Source organism: Desarmillaria tabescens (genome assembly GCF_030435595.1).
Source record: "Desarmillaria tabescens strain CCBAS 213 chromosome Unknown EV420scaffold_87, whole genome shotgun sequence".
NCBI lineage: Eukaryota > Fungi > Basidiomycota > Agaricomycetes > Agaricales > Physalacriaceae > Desarmillaria > Desarmillaria tabescens.
This window is the reverse complement of record NW_026848386.1, coordinates 72,654-93,990: the sequence shown is the minus strand read 5'-3', so window position 1 is coordinate 93,990 and position 21,337 is coordinate 72,654. Positions and strand designations below refer to the sequence as shown.

The following is a 21,337-nucleotide window of genomic DNA, read 5'->3' as shown; positions in this document are numbered from 1 at the left end:
CGCCCAGATACCGGATGGAATCATTCCAGTCGCGTCTCCGCGCATGAATGAGATCATAACCCTCTCCACTCACGCGCGCGCTCTCTCCATCATTATTCAACCTCCTGCACGTTCTGCCATTGTACATCCTGCTACCGCCCGTTTCCGCTCTCTGCTCTCCCGAATCGGATACTATCAAGTTCTGGCTACCCATTCCGCCATTATACTGCTCAGGGAATAAGGTGTTCGAGTCCCTCTTCCAGTACTTGCAGCTGAGTACTTCGCGTCTTACTCGGCCCTTCTCCATTTCACAATTAGATACTCTGGCTCTCGGTCCCAGATGGCGGCAAGTATGCTGCACCAAACAGCGACGTGTTCGAGATTCTTCCGGGGATATAGTGACAGTAGCCGTAATCGGGTATGTAGTGTATTACCTGACCTTTCTTTCGCTCATTTTCCTCTTAGCATATCATCCTCGTTACCCATACAAGGAGTGCGTACACTCAAAACGGCGTTCAAGCGTATCGTGGTCGTCTAAGAGCTGTTGAGAGGAGAGATTTTCCGGTCGGGAGAACGACACTCGGTTCTCTACATCATGGGACCTGATGCGATCGTCTGGCGTTCCGAAACGAGATTCGAATTCGATGGAGCCAAAGACTGTAGGGAGATCACGAAAAGGAAGCGCAGAGCACGATGAGGGCAACATATCTCGAACCGAAGCGTGCGGAAGGCGATTACCGGCGGAACTACAGGGTTTCCTTAGAACCAAAGACGAGGACACAAGGGCATGCAACAGGAAACGAACAACACGACGGCGGTTTCTTCAACCATACTTACAGCGAGCATGGTGAGCCTCCTCCTTGGACAAAGTAATAATACTCTAGCTTGATAGTCTGTCTAGTGCGTACCATCATGTTATTCCTTTCACTGCTGCAACACGACCTCATTAACATTCTCCGGCCCCGTAATGCTGAACACGGCACCAGCTGTCGAGAGATAATTACCACTTAACCAACGTTGGTTAAGTGGTAATTCCTCTCAACACCAGCATCCCCAGATACCGGATGCATATCGCTTCACTAGCTTCTCCACGCTAAGCCTAACTCCCCGCCATTTCTCAACCTCCTGATACCACCGTGGCGCCTCCCACCACTGTACATCCTACCACCCCCCATTCCCGACGCCTCCCCTCTCCTGATATGACACTTAAAGTTAGGGCAAGACTCGCTCCAAGCCGGCTCTTACGCCATCATTATTGAGATTAGAGGAGAACACTGCATATATGCCCGTTGCGGAATGCAAGGTCGGAAAGCATCCGTGCGACTCCCGATGACATCGACTCTGCAAGCGGTCGACAAGAGTCCTAATACTGTAATAGTACATCTCCCGTTCCATTTCACTGTGCGACAGCTTGTTAATATCTGATTATAGCATATATTCATGTAGATACCCTACCGAATGCGAACGCGTACTCATGTTATTGAGATATCAGGCGATACCTCTACTCTGAGCATCCTGTCTCCGGCATCAGTCCAAGGCTATAGACGTCTGTCAAAGTCATATCATGAAAGCTTTCACTCAAGAACGAACAGACCTGGCCGCACACAATCATGAACGAACCTTGCAAACATTTGCACAAATCTAAGCCTATACCTCAAATTGGGGAGATCTCCCACGGCTTCGCTGATTGACATTGATTCCTGTTTGCGAGAGGCTGATATTGCCTGCAACAAATTACAGTTATGCCATTGTCGCCTCCCGCACGAAAGAACCGAATAGGCCGTGTCTCGCTGCTAATATACAGGTCTCAAGTCTACACCCATTATTACGCACGACCTCACCGTTGCTCATTGTAAGTGATATTTTTCTATTTCCCTCGTCTGTGCACTCATTGATGCCAGGTTAGTCGCGTGGTTAAAATGCCATCTTCCATATAAGGCAGATTCAGTCTAGATGACTCACCCTACCCCACCCGCGTAGTATAACGACATCCTCTCTGGTTAACTTTATCTCGGGTGAGGAGAATTCTGCGTTAGACCCTTGCGTGCGTGCGTTCAACTGCGTTTGAATGCGTTTAACTTGGATGCGTTTGCGTTCCTTCGATGCGTTCAAGTGCGTGACCTGCTGACAGTTGATCTACCTTCAAGAATAATACTGTCATGTGTATTTATATGGTGCACTTATCTACTTTCGATGTATTTTCTGGATATGTTATCGGCAGCTTTCTATGACTTAGAAACAGTGTGAAACTGTCTTGGAAAGCCATAAATGGGTCTATTTTAGTTGTTATATGTCTTAGAACATAATACTCTTACCTCAATATCATTTCGCGTTGAAATAGTTGTGAACCCCGGCTTTTTTTGGACTTTTGGTAAACCGGAAAACTTGCGTGCACCTCTCGAATCGACGCAACTCGCTTACGCAACTCAAAAATAAGTCACGCATGCGTTAATAAATCCAACGCGAGCGTCGTTGTAATAAACGTATGCGTTGCACAAAGTAACGCATGCGTTCGAGACAAAACACAAACGAGAACGCAAATGTGACAATGGTTGTGACGGCGTGTCACGTTTGCGTTAGACTGCGTTGAACTCGAGTTGAACTGTGGTGGTTTCTGCTGTTGCACTTCATATGTGCTTGGCTATACTCTCCAAGCTTATTAGAGATTCTACAGAGGATTCCTGCTATATACGTCTCACTATAATTTGCGGAAACCTACCAATATTTAGCTGAGACGCCTTGAACTGCTTCTCTTTCCTCCGAGTCTGTTTGTATTGCTCATAATATTTTCATACCTCTAACATAGTCTAATATCAATGGAAGCTCTCAAGGTGTGTTTTTCTGAGGGAAATATCCACATGAGTGATCAGGTGAGTTCAAACTTAGTCGGGGAGAGAGTACTTCTATGGGATGAGACCTTATTGGCATTAAAGTACGGTGTTGAGATCTTTTACGAGTACGTTAGACTGTTACATTCCGTCTATTTGATAACTAAAGTACATTAAAAGTATTATTGCTCACGAATGCATCTCTGTCAAGTTCGCACACACAAACGCAAGCGTGACAAACGCATGCGTTTAAACGCAAACGCACGCATGTAAACGCAAACGCAGAATTCACCGTGCCCCTTTCCGAGTCCTATGTATATAGGTATCGGTTATTATGCCAGTTTGAATTATCGTGGGAAATTCTATTCGAGGTATCAAACCTTATCGGCTTTTGCCGACTCATCTACCTGGCCTTACCGTGGGAATATTTCTATTCGATGCCGTCTTTATCCGTTTGCCTATCCCGTTACTTTCCGTTTCGCTTCCCTTTCACGTGCTCGCTTTCTTCCTCTTCCGCCCGCTTTCTTCCTCTTTTTTTTCTTCTCATTCGGCTTTCCTTTTTTGCTTTTCTTTTCTGTCTTTCTGTCTTATGTTCTTGTCATTTATTTCTGCTCTTCCTCATCGTACCATAAGTCAGATCATTTGCAATCTATAATTCATCTATTTCCACGTAGCCTACTCAGTCATTCAAATATCTCTTTCTTTCTCTCCTTCAAAATGTGCCTCCGCCTCCGCCTCTTCCCCTTCTACTTCATACCTTACCATCTCTCCCGCACTTGCTTTCTGTCTCTCCCTCTTCCTCTTTGTACTCAAACCTGGTTTGCCACTTCATCTTCGGCATGTGTTGTGGGTCCTTGTCGCTTGCAGTATCCTTGTTCTTCGCAGCGTTCTGAAATAATGTTAGTTTGCGTGTTTATTCATTCATTGCTCGTAGATTACTGTAGCGTGGTCACAGTTCACTCGCAATATCATCTTCATCCTTACGCTGCCTCCTTGGCACTTCGTGAATATGACAGAGTATTGCGCTTCCACTACGTCGCCTATCTTGAACATATGCGGCTTCGCTTTTACATATCTGTCACCGCTGGTCAGATGGGGTCCATTTGGAGTTGGAATGTCACACTCACTTCTTCTTGCCTCCCTCAATTACGCCCCTGAAATAGCTCACCTCGTTGTCCTCTGTGTGAACCAAGAAGTTATTTCCTGCCAATCTCTCCAGGATACCGTCTGGGTCGACATCCACACTCATGCTCACGGAGATTCCTTCAGGATTGGTGTGCCCTTGGTAATTTGACAGAGTATCGGTTGGCCGGTATTGTGTATTATGGAGTGTGACACTTCACTGCCCAATTTGTAGATGCGGAGAACCAAGTATGGTTTAACAACATCATTGCATTAGGCAGACATTTGTTACAGGAAGGTCAATTGACGATGTCGACATGATGCGAGACAAGATGGGCAAAGACTGCGGCGTGTTCATATATAGGCGGGCCAATATATGAAATCTGGCGTACCCGACAGAAAGAAGACACATAGGACTCGGACATGCCATGCAGATGCGTTGGCCCTCACCCCACTAGTTATCTCCACGGGTATGCGGTCTGTATCTACAGATAAAGGTGCAATTTCCACATTTGCTTGCTATAATTATGCTGTACGCCTCAACTAGAATGGAACTCAAACAAAAGCTCAGCATCGCGGTAAATCAGGATCTTGTAAACTGTACTGTCTGCTTATTTAGACGTGATCAACAAAGGCGGCCAATGAACCGGAACGCCTTATAACTGGATGGGATAGGTCGTGAGCGTACAGCTCAAATAAGCATGCCCACGCAGCGCTAATGGTGCTGGAAGCTGGAGCGGAGGTATTTCAGCAACGCCGGTCTGTGCGACTCCCTCATGCAATATCACAAGCCTATGGTCACTGAACGTTGACGTGATCTGTTCTCTTGGTCTAGACCGTTCGAGTTCCAACTGGTCCTGGGAAGATTGCGTTTCTATGGCAGACAGAATGTGAGCCTGAATCGGATGACTGATGGTCCTTTGTTGTCGGCACCGTATATAATAGGATACAGTGATTACACACACGGTGCTAAAACTTGTATCAGCGCATACATAGTGAGTCTACAGGTGCTCCATCTACAGTATTAAATCGATTTAACTTATGCAGATGTATATCACGATACTTATATGACATCTTCAGATAGAATTAACAACATCCTCAGGCGTCTATCTGTCACTAGCGTGGCTGATGATGGCGGTTTGTTTAGGCGCACCGTAGTCTCTCGGCCCTTTCTTAATCCCACCAGGACGACTCTGGACCCTGAAGGCAGGGGAGGCTTTCGCCTTCGGATGACTCTCCTTGGTCCGACATAAACCTTTTCATGTAACCATGACTTTCTTTTGGTCGGCGTCGGGTATATATAGGAGCAGTATGTGTGCTTGGCCTTCTTTCAATGTGTCATAGCATCCTCATTCAAGTATGACTAGGATTGAGAGAGGAGAATAGCCCTAAGGTCACACTCTCCGCGTTCACTGAGACTCGCAAAGCAAAGTCAACCATTCTAGTCCCAAACCAACGGGTCTACCGTGGTAAAAAACCCGTCATACCATCCAAACTAGCCAACATACCCTGTTCCAACCTTGGTGTCGTCGGTTTATTGGAGAAGCTCAACGCAACACTCACCACGTCATATACACTAGACACATACTTCCTCCCCCACCAGCGACGCTCTGAATGGCGGCACATGAAACCGATGCCCATACACAGGATTCTTGAAAACTGCATCACACAAAATTACGACTTTGGCACTGCCTACGCCTACTTGCGCCATGATTGGATCAAATCTACCATCCCTAGATTTACTTCTGAAGTGGATCTGAAGACACCACAAAATATCATTGTCAATGGTTTGATCCACGAGAAAGATGGATCCCCTCGGCGCGTCTGGGATCTGTATGCAAATCGGGTGGTTCCTTACTGGATCACGTACAAAATGCCCTGGGGGATATCGCATGCTTGGATGGATGAGAACGATCGTGTTCAAGTGTGGACACCCATTAACCAAGAGGAATGGCCTGTTCCGATACCGAAAGATGCCGACCTTGCTCTCATCCGAATCGAGATGTTGAACCTCGGAGCAGAACTTGTTTGGTTGGACGTTCTGTGTTTGAGACAGCCGGGTGGGCGGGGGGAGCATCTACGCAGGGATGAGTGGAAGGTGGACGTGCCCACTATCGGGTTCGTGTACCAGAACTTGTCTAATTCGGAGGTGGTGTGCTATTTCAGTGGGCTGGGTCGGCCGTTGAGTCTGAAGGCGGGCGACTTTGAAAGTAAGCTGTGTTGGTTTAATCGAGCATGGACGCTGCAAGAGATCACCGAGAAACCGATCATTTGCGGGGGCACCGGAGATAACGTCATGATGGAAGAAGACGTAAGAATGAGGTTCAATCAACAGCTTGGATCGCTACAGCATATGGCAAAACATGGCAGCATGTTTGATGTCCTGTCGGAAATGCGGAAACGGGTGTCGACAAAGCCTCTGGATAAAGTGGCAGGCTTAGCAAACATTTGCTGCTTCTGGTCTATCCCTATCTACCGTGAGGATCAGTCGGACGAGGAAGCATGGACAGCGCTTGTGAATGCGATGCTCGTTGACAAACGGGCAGAATTGCTCTTCTTCTACCCGGAACCTGGCGACGGAAGCATATGTTGGAGACCATCCTGGAAACAGGTAATGACGAAGACACTTCCTTCAGCTCAAAGGTACAGGGGGGTGAAAGGTGGAGTGGGATGGGCAGAGAATGTCGACTTATACGAAGGTCCCTGCATCGATTTAGGTGACGTTCAGGGATTGTCCAACGGACCTCAAGGCGGGATGCCTCGAGAGGGACGGTTGATCATCAAAGATCACACCGGAACACTCCAAACAATCAAGATCATTGCCGAGCATGAATTCCCGATACCCGATGGACCTTATACACTGATAGGTGGTGATGCCGGCTATAATCGCTTCTCTGAGGATTACCAAGATTTCGAGATGATGTACTGGGTAATCGGCTGGTATAAACCACATCACAGGTTCGAGAAATTGTCGGTTTTCAATATCGCGGACATCGAGGGACAAAGGATGCTAAAGCAGCTTGGAGTTGCAGATCGCCGAGTTGAAACTATTCTTGCCTGATTCAGTTCTAATAGCTGTGAGATGGTATAGATAATAGCGAAGGAACTTTCTTTAGACTCACTAAGCGATCGGGTCGCTTCCAGTTTCTTCTCTATTTTTCTCTCTTTCCTTTAACATTTCTCTTTCTACGTTATTATTATTATATTTCTACCATTTTTTGAGTTGGGGACTCTCTCCTTCACGTTGACTTGATATTATTTTCAATTTACTCGGAGATTACTCCTGACACTGTAGTTTATGAAGAAGGATTTTTCAACATTTTCGGGATGATCCGACCTGAAGCGTGTTACAACTGACAAGATGTCCAATATCGTAAAGGTTTTTGAGCCAGACCATCCCTTCCCATAGTTCCTTCAAGTTGCTTTGTGTCAGAGATGACAGTCTGTGGGTGTCTCGAATATCATATGACTCGCAGCATGTCTACGAAGTTCACTATTCTTAGAAGACATAAAGTTGCGATTTCTGCGGAACAATTTCAGCACTATGTCGTAGAAAGCTTTGATAACTAATTTCTGCACATTAGTAGATGTTGGTTAGTATGAACAATGTCTCCAGTCGCTGGCTCACTACCACCACCTTTCGTCAAGGTCCTACCATATTCCTGCCTAGATATCCAGGCATCGCCAACGTACTACGGGAAGTAACAGCGCGCACCAAATGAATTTCGACATTCGGGATGGACACCCCATTATACCCGACGGACGGTCACCCCCTTCATCTGCAACTGTCATATCCTCCATGCTACAGTACCGTCGTGATAGGACGAGCCCGTCACAACAATAATTATACTAATTATAGAGGATTGCTAAATGACTGTCGAAGTGGCGATACAGGACATGGCGACATCTATGTCAAAGACGTAAAATTAGTGCAGAAATACCGTGCGGATATTGTTCTACCCTTTCATCGCTTATTAAGAAGGCAGTAAATTTTATTTCGCCTATAGTTAGTCAGTCAGGATTACATAGTACTGAAAGATAGTGGAAGCAGGTCATCCATTCCCAAGTTGTAAGCATGTATTTCCATTTTATGCGACTGATAAACTCATCCTTATGTTGATTATCTGGATGAATTCCTCATCCTTATCACACACGGGAAAATCTTCTTGTGAATGCTTTGTCTCGTCCGTCTCGGCTTCTCGATACCCAACTCCACATCTTGCGATAGCATTGGTTTTAGCGGCCACCTCTTTGTGCAAGACGCTGCTTTCTCCACCGGTAATAAGCGTTCTAGCGTGGTATATATTATTCAGCCCTAGTTATTCCTCATGAAGCAGTTACAGATGTCTGTATATTGTGATTACAGGGACATTGTGGGTGTATACTGCCAGTATGGCGCCGATGTCCCCAGCTTATAACATTTCTGAAGGCCGGTGCAATATCTGTTTACTGGGCTGACGGTGATATCGTTGGACGGAGAAGCAGGAACTCCCACGAATCGAACGTGAGTTGCATGCGACAGAGGCAAGGTGTATTTGAATACGGGTCAGCGCGCGTTATTCCATTCCTTATACCTACTTAGTTCTTTTAGCCAAGGCAAACAGTCGGTTTAGCAAACGCCCAAGACGCGATATCGTCTTTGTACCGTTGTTGTGCGTATAATTTCTTTTCAAGTCTGCTTATCACTCACTTATCGAAATATAGCTGCGCGTGCACAGTTGGGTTGCAATGATTGAAGAATTCGTATCTCGATCCTCGTCTCAGGTATTTCTTGCAAATCTTGATTTATTTGTATCGCTCGGGCTCGAAGAATGGCCCTTGAAAACCTCGCACCACGAATTCTTGTGCGTTACAATGCAATTCCAAGACACTTGAGTCTTGACCTTCGAAGGATCACAACATTTCAAGAGCACAGGAAAACTGGTCCAGGAGGGCTCATGGGGGTATCGGAAAATCTTCTGCTTACTTATTAGTAGTAAGTATGAGGTTGATACCGTGCATCTATTGGCGATATCACCCGGATTGCGCTTGAGCTAGTGCAAATCCGTTCTTCAATGCTTGTATAGTACTCGAATACATTTCGTACTAGAGGTTTCGTCCACGCTGGGTGCATTACTTTTGAATGTAACAGGGTCGAGAAAGGTCAGGCGGGTTGAAAGGGCGAAACCAACGATCAAAGATTGAGAGGTGCTTTCTTGAGGCTAACATTCTACAGAGGAACGCAACTTGAGCTCTATTCTAATCCGTTAGTCGAGAAAAAACAATTATTTCCTCATCCACAAATACTACCTCAGTGGGAATCGAACGTGATAAAAAAGTCTTAGTTACCAACTGACACAACGCTAAGCCATTAAACCACAGCAGCACAGTTGCAATGGGTACAATAGGAATGATCCGGCGGACACCTAATGTTTACATCTGTTGATGTCGCTGGGTTTTTCTTCCTCCCTGTCGTCGTCATTCACTCCAACCCTCGCACCCTTAACAAGGATTGTGACTATCTCTGGGGAGAGAAACCGAGCGTCTGAAGAGCTATAGTTCTCACTTGCATTTCAACCCCATCGGGATTGTCGATACTCCAAGATACCGGTAACCGAGGATGGTGCGTGATGGTCGTGTGTTAGACTGTTGAGGAAAAGGCGCGGTGCATGATATTGGAAAGGGATACAGAGGGTGACTAGCGGCTGACTCTACTAAGATCAGAAACCAGAACCGGTGAAGGACGAGAGCACGACAGCGAAACCTAACCGACTCCGCCTCCACATTCCCGAGGACGTGATCAATAATTGTCAGAGGAACCTCCGCGCATGAGCCAGATCTAAGTCGTGGAAACCACCCCTCCTGAACGTCCTACCGCCCCCGTAACTGTGGACCCTGCCATCCCTCCGACTCGTTTCCAGCCTCTGGTTCCTCTGAATTGGACGCAATTAAAGCTTACGCCACTCTTAGCGCCGGCCTATGATCCAGGATGGCGGCAATTACGCTGTACCGGACAACGACGCGTGCAGGAGTATAGTAGCTATACTTGTAACTGGGTACGTCGCGTCTTTCCCTGCCTTTCTCTCACTCACATTCCTCTTAGCATATAATCCTCGTTTCCCATACAAGGAGTGCGCACACTCAAAACCGCGGTCGGACATATCATAGTCGTCGAAGAGTTCTTGAGACGAGAGATTTTCCAGTCGGGAGAACGCCCCTCGATGCTGAGACCATGAAAAGGAAATATAGAGCACGCTGAGGGCAACATATCTCGAGCTTTAGGCATGTGGGGTTGTGTGCCGGCGCAACTACAAGGTTTACCTGGGAACCAGAGACGAGGACACAGGGAGGCGCAACACGAAGCGAACGGCACGACGGCGGCTTCTTCAGCCAGACTCACAACGAACGTAGTGAGCTTCCTCGTTGGATAAAGTAATACGCTGTCTTGACAGTCTATTTAGTGCCTACCATCATGTTATTCCTTTCACCGCTGTAACACGACCTCGTTAACATTCTCCGGCCCGTAATGCCGAACACGGCACGAGCGTCCCGAGAACGCCCTCAGACACCACAGACACCGAACCAGTCGCGTCTCGGCACATGAACCAGATGATCTTCCGTCATCCACCCGCTCTTACCACCACCTCCCAACCCCGTAGCGCGGTGGCGTGTTGCGCCATTGTACATCCTGCTACCGCCCACTTCCTCCTTCTGCTCTACCTAATTGGATGCTATAAAGTTTGCACCATGGCCACTCGTTACACAGAGAACAGCACGTTCGAGGCACTCTTCCTCGCGGTTATAGTGTCAGTACTTAAGCATCGTATGTCGTATCTTATTCCGCCCTTCTCTGGCGTACGCATCTTCTAGCATACGGTTCTCGTTCACATTATATCAACCCCCCTTTTGACCTGTATCTTCTTGCCACAAACCCGTACCTTGTCGATACCCACAATGCGCTCGAGCACGCACACATTCCCTCGAGCGTAACTGCAGCCAGTAGAGTAAATATTAATACTCACTCCCAAGCCGGGAGCAGATACAATTATCTAGCAGCATTATTGAGATCGAAGGGGAGCACTGCGTATATGCATTCCAGTGCGGGTCTTCTCGCAGCCTGCAGGGTACAATGTAGGAAGTTATCTCTGCGACCTGGTAGGAGGCTGACAAACAAAAAGACTGGTATTGTAATCGTATGTCTGCCATTTTCAACTAACCAATTCGACGGTGTGCTAATGTCTGATTATATATCATATATTCATGTGACTACGCTGCTGAATACGAACATGTGCTCATTTTATCAAGAGATATCCTCTACTCTTAGTGTCAAGTCCTCGGCGTAATTCAAGGATACCGACGTCCTTGAAGCTTGAGGCTTGACGTAGAATATTGAGCACCTGTGGCCTGTCAATAGGCCCATCTCTCAATTTGGGGAGATCGCCTTCACCTTCGCTCTACGTGTTCACGGGAAACTGACCTAGTCCTGGTTACCTTTTTTCACTTGTAGCTCTTAGTTCTAGTGTTACCAGAACACCAAATCAGCTGCTTTCTGCCAATCTCGCTAGAAATCCGTGTTCTTTTGCGAGGTCGTTCATAAGGCATAAACAAGTCTCCCCCATGTCTAGGTGTGACCTCACCGTAAGTACTCATATTGTCCATGAGCTCACCATATTTTAGGTAATATCGCTCGGTTTAAATACTGTCGTCTGTGATGTGAGACAGATTTAGTCTAGGCGCTCGCTCCACAACGACATCCTCTCGGGACGCTGATTAATTTCATCTTGACGGGCATGCTGTCCGTGTCTACGGATAAAATTTATCCAAGCCCTTCCCCACCGGAACTAAAAAATGCTCGGCATCATGGGATCGGGATGGGGAATTGCACCCCAAGTGAACCAAGGCCTCGCTCTTTGTATCCTTCCTGTCTACGGCTATTCAGCTTTGAGTCTGTTAGGGTAACTTGACTTGAGGGTTCCATTGCAGGTCTGGCATCTTGTGGGCCTACAAATTCGTCTTTTCGACAACCTATAGCCAGAGCAGAGCAGATATTTTCAACACTTTCCTGTTAAGAGAGTAAAGGCCTTTCTGACTTTGACCTAGACGATGGCTTCTTTGATGAAGGGATCAGCGAGCAATGTTCCGGTAAATCTATCTTCTTCATCTAGATCGTTCGAATAATGGCTGATACACGATTGCAGCACTCATTCTTGTACCTACCCCAGAAGTGCTCTTGTGATCTCCATTGTTCCCGGCATATGTCGTGTTATCATATTCACGGCTTCAATTCCGGATATCTTGGTTAGATTTTTGGGAATTGCAAATTCGTTATATGGGATGTCCGGCCGCCACGCTCTGAATACTGTACGTCTTATTCCAGCTTCGAAACCGCTCGACAAACACAAAAGGAGGGGGATAACTCTCAGAGTAATCGGTCTGTTGCAGCCTTGAGCGGCTATCAACACATGTGATAGCATCATACCAGTCAATGATTCGCTTGCGGCAGAATAGAAGGTCCGACACGTCCAAGTCGTATTGTTTCTCAGCGACTCATTTTTACCCCTGCAATCCGAAAGACATCACTGGCAGTAACCCACCACTCCGCATTTCCAGACGGGTTTGAAGGAGGTACGTATTATTAGTTGCTTTAATTTGACATCTTTTTTTAATTAGCGCAAGGATGCATAACTCGTTACATCTCCAACCGTTTGTATCATAAAAGCGGGGATGACGGATTTAGAACAGTCACGATGAAAGGGACTGGTAAATCGTCTACTAAGCGAACATTGAGGTGCTGAATTGGTGTGGAAGGAGGTTCCGAAGGAATAGCAGAATATGTAACGATCGGAAGTAAATGCGATGATTACGATACGTGATTAATTTTCTAACAATAGTTTGACGGTGCTATAAATCTCCCTGGTGGAACAGCTGGGTAGTACGGGTTCAATTCCCTTTCGGCATCCTCATAAACCATCATGTGCTTTTTCATCTAGCCCAGAGCTACCATGCTTTCGTGTCGCGCATCTCAGAGCTAACATTCTGCAGGGGAGCGCGGAATAACCTCTATTTAACATTCCTTGCTCACTGCTGCAGTAAATTCATGTTCAGATACTAATGCAGGAATCGAACGTGAAAAAGAAAAACATTGCCACAATGGGGTAATGCGACATCCAGGCTAGGAACTATTGTACAGTGAGAGAACTTTTCTGCTGGGGGAAAGTCGGAAGTGGAATCACCCCGGGATGCGGCACGGTGACAGATCTTACTCTCACGTGTAGAGTAAGAGGATTGTTTGGATCTCTTCAGGCGAATACAGAGAGGGTAGAGAGACACATCTAGGTGGTTCTGGAAATGCGCAGAACAATCATTGCCATGCCGAACGATCCATACAATGTAGTATGCCTGCTTGTCAGTGCCCCTATGCCGAAGGGAATTACCACGCAGAACTTGAAGGATCAACGATTAATTGTTCCTAACTACGCCACCGAATCTTGGACGTCGGTTTATTCAGGGGTTCGGTGGTCTTCACAGAACTATTCTGTTGAAGTACAAAATATTTTCGCATCATAATAAGAGAACGCAGAAGAAGACTTAGTATTCCTCGATACCAGTGTCCCAGCGGTCGTAGGCGATGCTATGGATGCGGATATACGTCTTCATGAAACAGCTTCGCTACACATCCTTCCCATCGGACCCGCATGAATCGATGATACACCCCATTCTGATATCTCATACATCGTTTGAAGCTTCCCGCTGTCGACAGCCTTTCGTTCCTGTGTTTGAGACCGTATGTCCTAGGATTGATAGGCTCGAGAAGGCCGTGTCCTACGTGTATATTCACAGACAGATTTTCTAGAATGACAGCGAAGCAGAACTTGCATGAAAGAACTATTCGTAGCTGTCTGCCGTCACGGAGGAGATGGCGAAAACGAAGAAGGCTTCCGAGTCTTCCTTTCTTCACCTACTACCGAACGAGTCACGAACGCCCCTGGATTATGATGTCCTTGTCGATATTGATCCCGGCATCACCGTTCATGGCCCTTCCGAGGCATAACGCGTTGATGCATGCCCATCTAGCGACCATTTTACAGAGACCGGAGCAAAAATGAGAGTTCTGTGAGTGGGGAAGACTGACAAGTATTTCTGGTCCATCGTCTGAACTCTCACAACTCAGATCCCTCAATCCCGCCACCGCCCTTTAACACTAAGATAGCTCGGTGGTGTGCGCACGAGCTCGCAGGTTCGTAGCTGGGGACATGGGAATATCTCCAGTCTATCTTGGCCAAGTCGCGATATGGGGTTCAGATTTGGTCCTGGCCAAGTGGTGGGCCAACATGAAGCTCCTTCGACGGAGCAATCAGTAGTACCAGAGTTACTGATTATTATCCGCGTCATCATAGGCGTTCTGAGATTTCATTGGTACAGTCAGTCTTATCAGAAGTAATCACCTGAATCTCGTCCATGGTGTCTGGCGTCCGCTTTGCCTATCACCCTGTACAAGCCCGTTCTGTATCATGAACCGTGACGTTAGGCTTGGCGATCTATTCTGAGTTCTCCGATCATGATTGGCAGCGTGGGTCCTCACTGACAGTTATCAGCGCATAAGCCTCGTATAAGAAAGAAGCAAGTAGGCGTCCGGGTCCGGACGCCAAGGCCTATTTTTATCTTCCAAAAATTTCTCCTACTATCTATCGTCAGTGGTCACTGGTCAGCTCTTATTGGCGCCTCCTGAATTTAAAGTTGAATACCGCATGACCTCCGGTATTTGCTATCGCCGTCGGTTTTTTCAATGCTAGCTGAACCGACGTGTCAAGATGGATTCGAGAATGTAAGGGTCGATATCCTTTAAGTTCAAATGACATCATTCATGATCACGTGCACCGCCGCCTCCGTCCGAGCGCGAGTCACAGAATGTCTCGAGAACCAACTTGAGCTTGATTATCATTGTCAAGGAATAATGCTGCGTGGTATTTTTTCCTTTTCTGTCCTCGGTCACCTCTCCGTTTCCTGGTACTCTAACGAAGCTAACGATCTCAAGTTCTATCCTTTAATTTCTCGCGACATCATTGTTGACTTTTCAAAGCTAGCGCAGACAATCAATCTCAACTCATGGAAATGTCCTACAGTGCGTTTATGGTGGAAAAAATAGACTGCGAGACCCGGCATTTGACTCTCAGGCAGACTGCATGCTCTCTTCCTTTGTCTCAATAGTTTTCGGGTACACTGTTAACTAGGTTTCTTCTGTGCAAGCCGGTTCCTAGGTCTTAACCCGAGGAGGTAGCCAGATATACCGAACTGTTCATTCAACAAGCTTGGGAACGCATTATATCTAGAATGGTCTAACGCGAATGAGTGCATCGTACGTCCGACAATTACAAAACGATATGGCTTCACACGTGGATTTAGGACGAGTCTTCACTTGCTGGCTTAGTGCGTCCCTACGAAGTCGTAATTATCTTACACCAAAACCGGACATAGGCTATCACTCGTTAATCAACCGCAACAAGGTTTTTCCAGTGGAACTTATGAACCCGGAACCGGACCTTACAAAGCCGTGTTCGTTGGTATACGTCACTTTTCCTCCGGTGACTCGACACGCATCAGTGAGGCGACTTGCTCCTGCAACAACCGGATCGCGTTCCCTCCTGTGCATTGAACAATGTCTCTAATCCGGTGCGATACTCTCTGTGGAGCTTCCCACATAGGCTGTACACACAGACACGAGGCACAATGACACATGGAAATATCTCACGACGACGCGCCTACACTCCAGATTTTCTCCCGATCCCGACCATGATCCAGTGCTCTGGGTCGAGGGAGATTTGACTTCCGCAGTCTGCCAAAGTTGTTACTCATCATATGTGAAGCGATGTGTTATAGGCGATGTGTGATTGGACGAGCTCTCGTCTCGTTCTGTCGGAGGCGAGTATCCCACTGGTCTTCCGTAATTATCACTCATGTGCAAGTGGTTTGTTATAGGCAATATGCTATTGGACGAGCGCGTTTTCCTTTCACAATCTGTTTTTGAAATGGCAGATGCGGATATTGAACTATGTTTTATGGGAGAATCCTTTCCCGGGTTTCTTTTCACATCCGTTTATGGAATGACAGAGGTGGGCATTAAGCAAGTCGTCGTAGGCGAGGCGTCATTGGACAAGTTCGTCTTGGCATACCATTTATATTCTCTCTCTGGGATATGAGAGGCATATAAAAGGTGGACAGGATATGTCTTTACAGCAGTAGTCAAGACTACATGGCTTTTGCACCCCTCCTAGCTGTTCTCTTCCTTCTCGCCGTTGTACGCCAGTCCGACGGTATTGCTTAGCGTTCTTATATTTGCAATGACGCTAATACCGTTTAACCAGCTGCCCTCACGAAGCGAGTGGCATGCGCCGACGGTGTCCACACCGCCACCAATGAGGCCTGCTGCGCCCTATTCCCCGTCGTAGCCGACCTCCAAGAGAATCTGTTCGACGGCGGAGAGTGTGGAGAAGAGGTTGGTATTCTTCTCAGTCTTCAACGAGCGTTTGCTGACTGTGGGCGGTCCCGTTACCTAGGTACACGAGTCGCTTCGTTTGACCTTCCACGATGCAATCGGGTTTTCCCTTACTCAAGGGTCTGGCTTTATCTCGTTTTTTAATTTCAATAAGTCGATGTTTTTAACAGCGGTGGTGGTGCTGATGGATCTATCGTCACCTTCTCCGACATCGAGACGGCCTTCCACGCAAACAACGGAATCGGTACGGTCATAATGATCATAGTTCCTTGACCCTGGATTCACGGATTTTTCATCTAGATGGAATTGTGGAAGTACAGAGGCCTTTTATCAACGCGCACAACATGACCGCAGGAGACTTGTACGATATTTAATACATCTCGGACTCATAACCTTCTTAAAAATTTCTCAGTATCCAGTTGGCTGGCGCAGTTGGGGTGTCCAACTGTCCGGGTGCTCCACAATTAAACTTCTTATTGGGACGTCCCGAAGCCACTGCCCCCTCCCCAGATCTACTCGTCCCGGAGCCTTTTGATAATGTGACAACTATCATCGCGAGGTTCGCTGACGCAGGGTTCGAGTCACCTGAAATTATTGCTCTCCTAGCTTCGTGCGGCACTGTTTCCTTTTACCTTTCTGACAAATTCGCTTGACAACTCCCTCTAGGCATTCAGTCGCTGGTGCCGACCACGTGGACCCGACGGTAGCGTTCATTCATTTGTATATACATCTTCTTTTGCTCAAGGATCTTTACAGATTCCGGGGTTTGTACCTACCTTATGGATTCCTTGAGTTTTTCCCTAATTTACATTCTTTAGCACTCCCTTTGACTCAACCCCATCGCTCTTCGACACTCAATTCTTTGTAGAAGTCCAATTACGAGGCACCGCCTTCCCCGGGTACACGCTCCTTGTTTCTCTCTGGCAGGCTGGTCGTTGACAGGTGTTTGAACAGGAACGGCAGTAATCAGGGTGAAGCTGAGTCTCCATTGGCTGGAGAAATACGAATTCAATCAGATGAGATGGTGAGTCGCCACGGTGCATAACGTACCATTGATGGGCTCATTGCGATTACCAGTTGGCTCGCGGTTCGTCCATGTTTTGACAGATGTTTGAATCCAGCAGCTGTAGCTTTCTCACAGATTCTAGAACATCCTGTGACTGGCAATCCTTCGCCAGTATGTGCTGTCGCATATTTCTCAACAGGGGTCAATGTTAACGACAATTGTCGCAGATGATCAGGCAAAGATGCAGACCGATTTCAAGGCTGCTATGTTGAAGCTTTCTACGCTCGGACAAGACGTATCTAATATGGTGGATTGCACCGAGGTGATCCCCATCCCTCTAGCAGCTGTTGCGAAAGCCGCGCACTTGCCCGCTGGATTCGATATGAGTGATATTGAACAGGCGGTAAGCCGTTTTGACATGTTTCCACGAATAGATTTTTCATTTTCTGTTAGTGCGCTACTGCTCCGTTCCCCACTCTTACGGCTGATCCTGGCCCTGTCACCAGTGTTGCTCCAGTGTAAGAAGCTCTCAAATCTCAAATTGTATCGTTGTGTACTGATTTCTTTCCCTACATAGTCCACCATCCTAAGAAACTTACACAATGTGGAAGTTTTCTCGTTCGTTGACTTGATATGCAGAATAGTGTGTTCCGGAAGGTTTTTACCTAATGTGGTTGTACTATATACATTTGTGATTCGTATATGTTGATATGTGTTGTCAATTCACTGTGTGAACTTATATGAAATGCGCGCCTCGAATTGATTGGGCTGTTCTCTCATGTGAATCGTATCTTCATTCAAACGGCTTATTAGAACGAATGTCTGTGAAAGACTGTTGGTCTGCGTTCGGCATAGGTGATGCACCAGGTAGCGATGCTCCAACTGGTATCGGATGAATACAAATAGAAGTCATATTGGGATGGAAAGACAGGGAGTCAAACTAAGCGATGTGAGAGCGCTATGTCGTTACACAAAAGTAATATTACTCTTATTATTCGAAGGCCTTCCTTCTTATGTGGGAGAGGTAGAGCGATATTGTAAATAGAATGTTCAATTCAAGGGAATGTTAATGGTGTACCATTTCTGCTTAACGCACAGAGAGACCGAAGGAAGATTCAGGTGGCAAATCCCGGTCGCGGAAAATATTGTACGTACCGTCTGTCCTTTCGAGAGTTGAGCCCGGTAAAAAGAGCTAAAGTTAAGATACAAAGGATAGTGGGGTTGGACTCACTTGGCGACAAGAGAGCTAATATAAACTGACAGCAAGACCTTAGTATTAGGAGCAGAGGAAGAAGACGTAGATACTAACGCCTTGAAGTTGATTGATATGAACATCGGAGGATTTGGCTAGACGATGTACCGTACGTATACCGGATCAGGCTGAGAAAGAACGTGTGATGAAGGGTATTAATTACCGCAACGACAGTAAAAGGGAGCATGCGCCAAGTGCGCTGGGGATTAGTTGGCAAGGCATCGCATAATTTCGAGATCCTTACCTCTGACATCGCCAGTCCAGATATCACTACGAGTCGCACCAGCCTCATAACTATCTTCGTAGTGGTATAAGAACTCCCCTCAGACTATGCGTAAATAGATATAAGTACTAGTATGAAACATGCATCTGGAGAAACTGGTCATCGACCTGCCCTTGTGCCAGATAGCGCCAGCGATGACAAAATCCTCTGCCGAAATGGTGGAGAAATTCAGATATATGGATACATGCTAGGGATGATATCCTTGCCCTAATCCGAATCAAGGGCGGAAAGCGTACCATAACGTCCAGAAAGCCAGTCAGGGTGTATCTGACAATGAGAAACGGTGATAATTTTCAGAGTACTTACGTGTCGTACATGACATATGAAAGGCACACTCGAGTCAATGATGTCTATTACGTGCGGGTAAGAACTAGCTTGTTCAAAGTGCAGTTCGCGTGGGGCTCTTACTTCAGTAGATTGGCGCCCCTTCTTTGAAGTGCGACATGTATCGCATTTTAATCTTCTCGCATGTACATCATTGAATTGGCGCTTATTGGTTTTCTGGAGTTGGCGTTTCAAACAACTGACATTAAGAAAGTCACACACGAATATCATCACCTAGGAAAAACAAGGTGCGAGATGTGGAGAATGTCGTTATACGGTCATAGCACGGCGTTGAAAAAAATTAAAAAGTAAAAAGTAAAATGCTGACCCTGACTTGGAGTTAAAAAGACGACACAAAATGACCATGTTCTGCGTCACAAGGGTTTTTATGTTGGATGAGAGGACAAGACACTAGGAGGAGAAAGAAAAGCTCCGAGAAAGGACGCGAAGTATCTCGGTTCCCGACGGTGCTGTCCACGTGGGTCAGTAGCAAGCCATTTCGGAGTCAGAATTCGAACCTGATTGATTCCCGCATGGTGCACGCCTCGAGTTCCATATTGTGCTGACTGCGATTATACATTTCCTGATGACGACCATCGAATCTGCAGGTCGTGAAAGGCGTCTTGTTCATGACATCGAAATCCAGGATGTCACGGCTGCCTCACCCTTTCATTTACGGGAACTGCTGTGGTCGGACGGGGAGGACTTTTTTACCTCCAGTTCTATACTCGGCGTCCTCGCGACGAGGATGAGGAGACTCGCTCTACCCTTAGCCGTGATGCGAAACTAGTACCACGGTATCTATACCAAACCGTACCTCCTCCCGAATTAATACGCGCGCCAGAACCTCTTCCCGACGATAGTTACAATAAAGTTGGGACAATATTCCACTTTCATCCGGAGGATTTAGACAGGTGTGCGATTTGGCCGTGTATGATCCAGGAAGCTCGGGTCTGCGAAACGCTGATGAAGCACCCTCATCCGAATGTGGCGCGCTACTACGGATACGTTGAGAAGGATGGATTGATGGTCGGATTGGGTTTTAAGAGATATGGACAAACGTTTGAAGAGTCTGTGAAGAAGGGTGTGATTCTGAAGGAGGATGTCGAATCCTCGTTTGACCAGATCAAGAAGGGCGTCGAGCACATTCACGGTCTTGGCTTGTTACACGTAAGTTCATCTTGCAAGCGCTGGAATAGACACCTTACTTATTACCATGCAGAACAACATTAATCCCAGTAACATTATGCTCGACGCAGACGGGTCGTTGCTTATCATCGATTTTGATTCTTGCCGCCTTAGGGACTGTAGACGAGTTCCTATGATGTTCGGTGCTAGCGAAGAAGTTCAGCACGGAGTTTGCCGAGTCTGCTTCTTCTGCTACTCCCATCATTGCTTGCCTCTCCTTATGCTTAACGGAAAAGAAACATGGGTTTATATTGTAGAACTTACTGAAGCAACCTGACACTTATCAAAATCACTTGCACAATAATCTTTGGTGTGCGAGTATCCGTATCATTGTCAGTAAGACGGGACGAAAGACTCGCCTTGTCACCTCAAAAACCTATCATCTTTAAGGTAGACTATTGACCTGGTGTCTACTATTCCTACTGTACGCTATCTCAAGTACGTTTACCCACTCACATTACAGTGATCAGCGACTGACTAAGTAGTAATGCTAGATATCAGTAACAGGGACCAATAAGTCGAAACCCTGAAGGTCGAAACGTGAGGATGGCTCAGCTTCACGAGATGCTCTTCGAATGGTGGCTCCATTCTATCGACAGCTCGAAATTCGAATTTAGCACCGTGGGATTTCGACGTCTGCTTCAGCGTTCGAAATCAGATACACATTGAAACGTAATGGTATGCGTCTTTTTGTGTCTCAGTGCCATTCTAATTGTCCTGTTAGCATTTCTTGGAAATTGCTCTAGAAGACTCTTTGAGGAATGCCATTGGAGCTGCAATCGTTGAAAGTCGGGATCGACATATTCAGTACCTGTTCCTCACGGGGCATGTGCAGCTGAGACTACTTAGGTTGGTTTCCGTACTTTTCTCTACTTAGATTTGA

At 46.7% G+C, this 21,337-nt stretch overlaps 5 protein-coding genes across 5 annotated transcripts; 3 read left to right on the top strand and 2 right to left on the bottom strand.

The window, feature by feature from the left end:
* Window positions 1–1,480: 1,480 nt before the first annotated feature.
* EV420DRAFT_1486386 (uncharacterized protein) lies at window positions 1,481–4,056 on the bottom strand (the record flags this gene model as incomplete). The annotated part of the gene is made up of 9 exons (XM_060470375.1): window positions 1,481–1,517; window positions 1,600–1,703; window positions 1,942–2,115; window positions 2,295–2,395; window positions 2,699–2,744; window positions 3,073–3,117; window positions 3,565–3,696; window positions 3,792–3,882; window positions 3,935–4,056. 9 exons carry the CDS (start codon window positions 4,054–4,056, stop codon window positions 1,481–1,483), a joined length of 852 nt encoding a protein of 283 aa, XP_060323220.1.
* Window positions 4,057–5,562: 1,506 nt separating this feature from the next.
* On the top strand, window positions 5,563–7,106 carry EV420DRAFT_1316250 (uncharacterized protein; the record flags this gene model as incomplete). Its single annotated transcript, XM_060468680.1, has 1 exon — window positions 5,563–7,106. The coding sequence occupies one exon, from the start codon at window positions 5,563–5,565 to the stop codon at window positions 6,988–6,990; it is 1,428 nt and encodes a 475-aa protein (XP_060323219.1). The 3' UTR covers window positions 6,991–7,106.
* Window positions 7,107–15,887: 8,781 nt separating this feature from the next.
* EV420DRAFT_1177061 (manganese peroxidase 1 precursor) lies at window positions 15,888–18,133 on the top strand. Its single transcript, XM_060466205.1, has 15 exons — window positions 15,888–16,219; window positions 16,271–16,401; window positions 16,463–16,521; window positions 16,572–16,645; window positions 16,702–16,762; window positions 16,814–17,011; window positions 17,068–17,104; window positions 17,158–17,165; window positions 17,220–17,300; window positions 17,356–17,425; window positions 17,479–17,488; window positions 17,543–17,578; window positions 17,635–17,810; window positions 17,861–17,925; window positions 17,985–18,133. The coding sequence occupies exons 1-15, from the start codon at window positions 16,159–16,161 to the stop codon at window positions 17,995–17,997; spliced, it is 1,080 nt and encodes a 359-aa protein (XP_060323218.1). The 5' UTR covers window positions 15,888–16,158; the 3' UTR covers window positions 17,998–18,133.
* Window positions 18,134–18,457: 324 nt separating this feature from the next.
* On the bottom strand, window positions 18,458–19,259 carry EV420DRAFT_1486381 (uncharacterized protein; the record flags this gene model as incomplete). Its single annotated transcript, XM_060470374.1, has 6 exons — window positions 18,458–18,490; window positions 18,563–18,599; window positions 18,639–18,754; window positions 18,904–18,987; window positions 19,179–19,209; window positions 19,249–19,259. 6 exons carry the CDS (start codon window positions 19,257–19,259, stop codon window positions 18,458–18,460), a joined length of 312 nt encoding a protein of 103 aa, XP_060323217.1.
* Window positions 19,260–20,088: 829 nt separating this feature from the next.
* On the top strand, window positions 20,089–20,563 carry EV420DRAFT_1231926 (uncharacterized protein; the record flags this gene model as incomplete). The annotated part of the gene is made up of 2 exons (XM_060466545.1): window positions 20,089–20,436; window positions 20,489–20,563. Coding segments are annotated over 2 exons (423 nt in total), but the record flags the coding sequence as incomplete, so codon positions are not given.
* Between the last annotated feature and the right edge of the window lie 774 nt (window positions 20,564–21,337).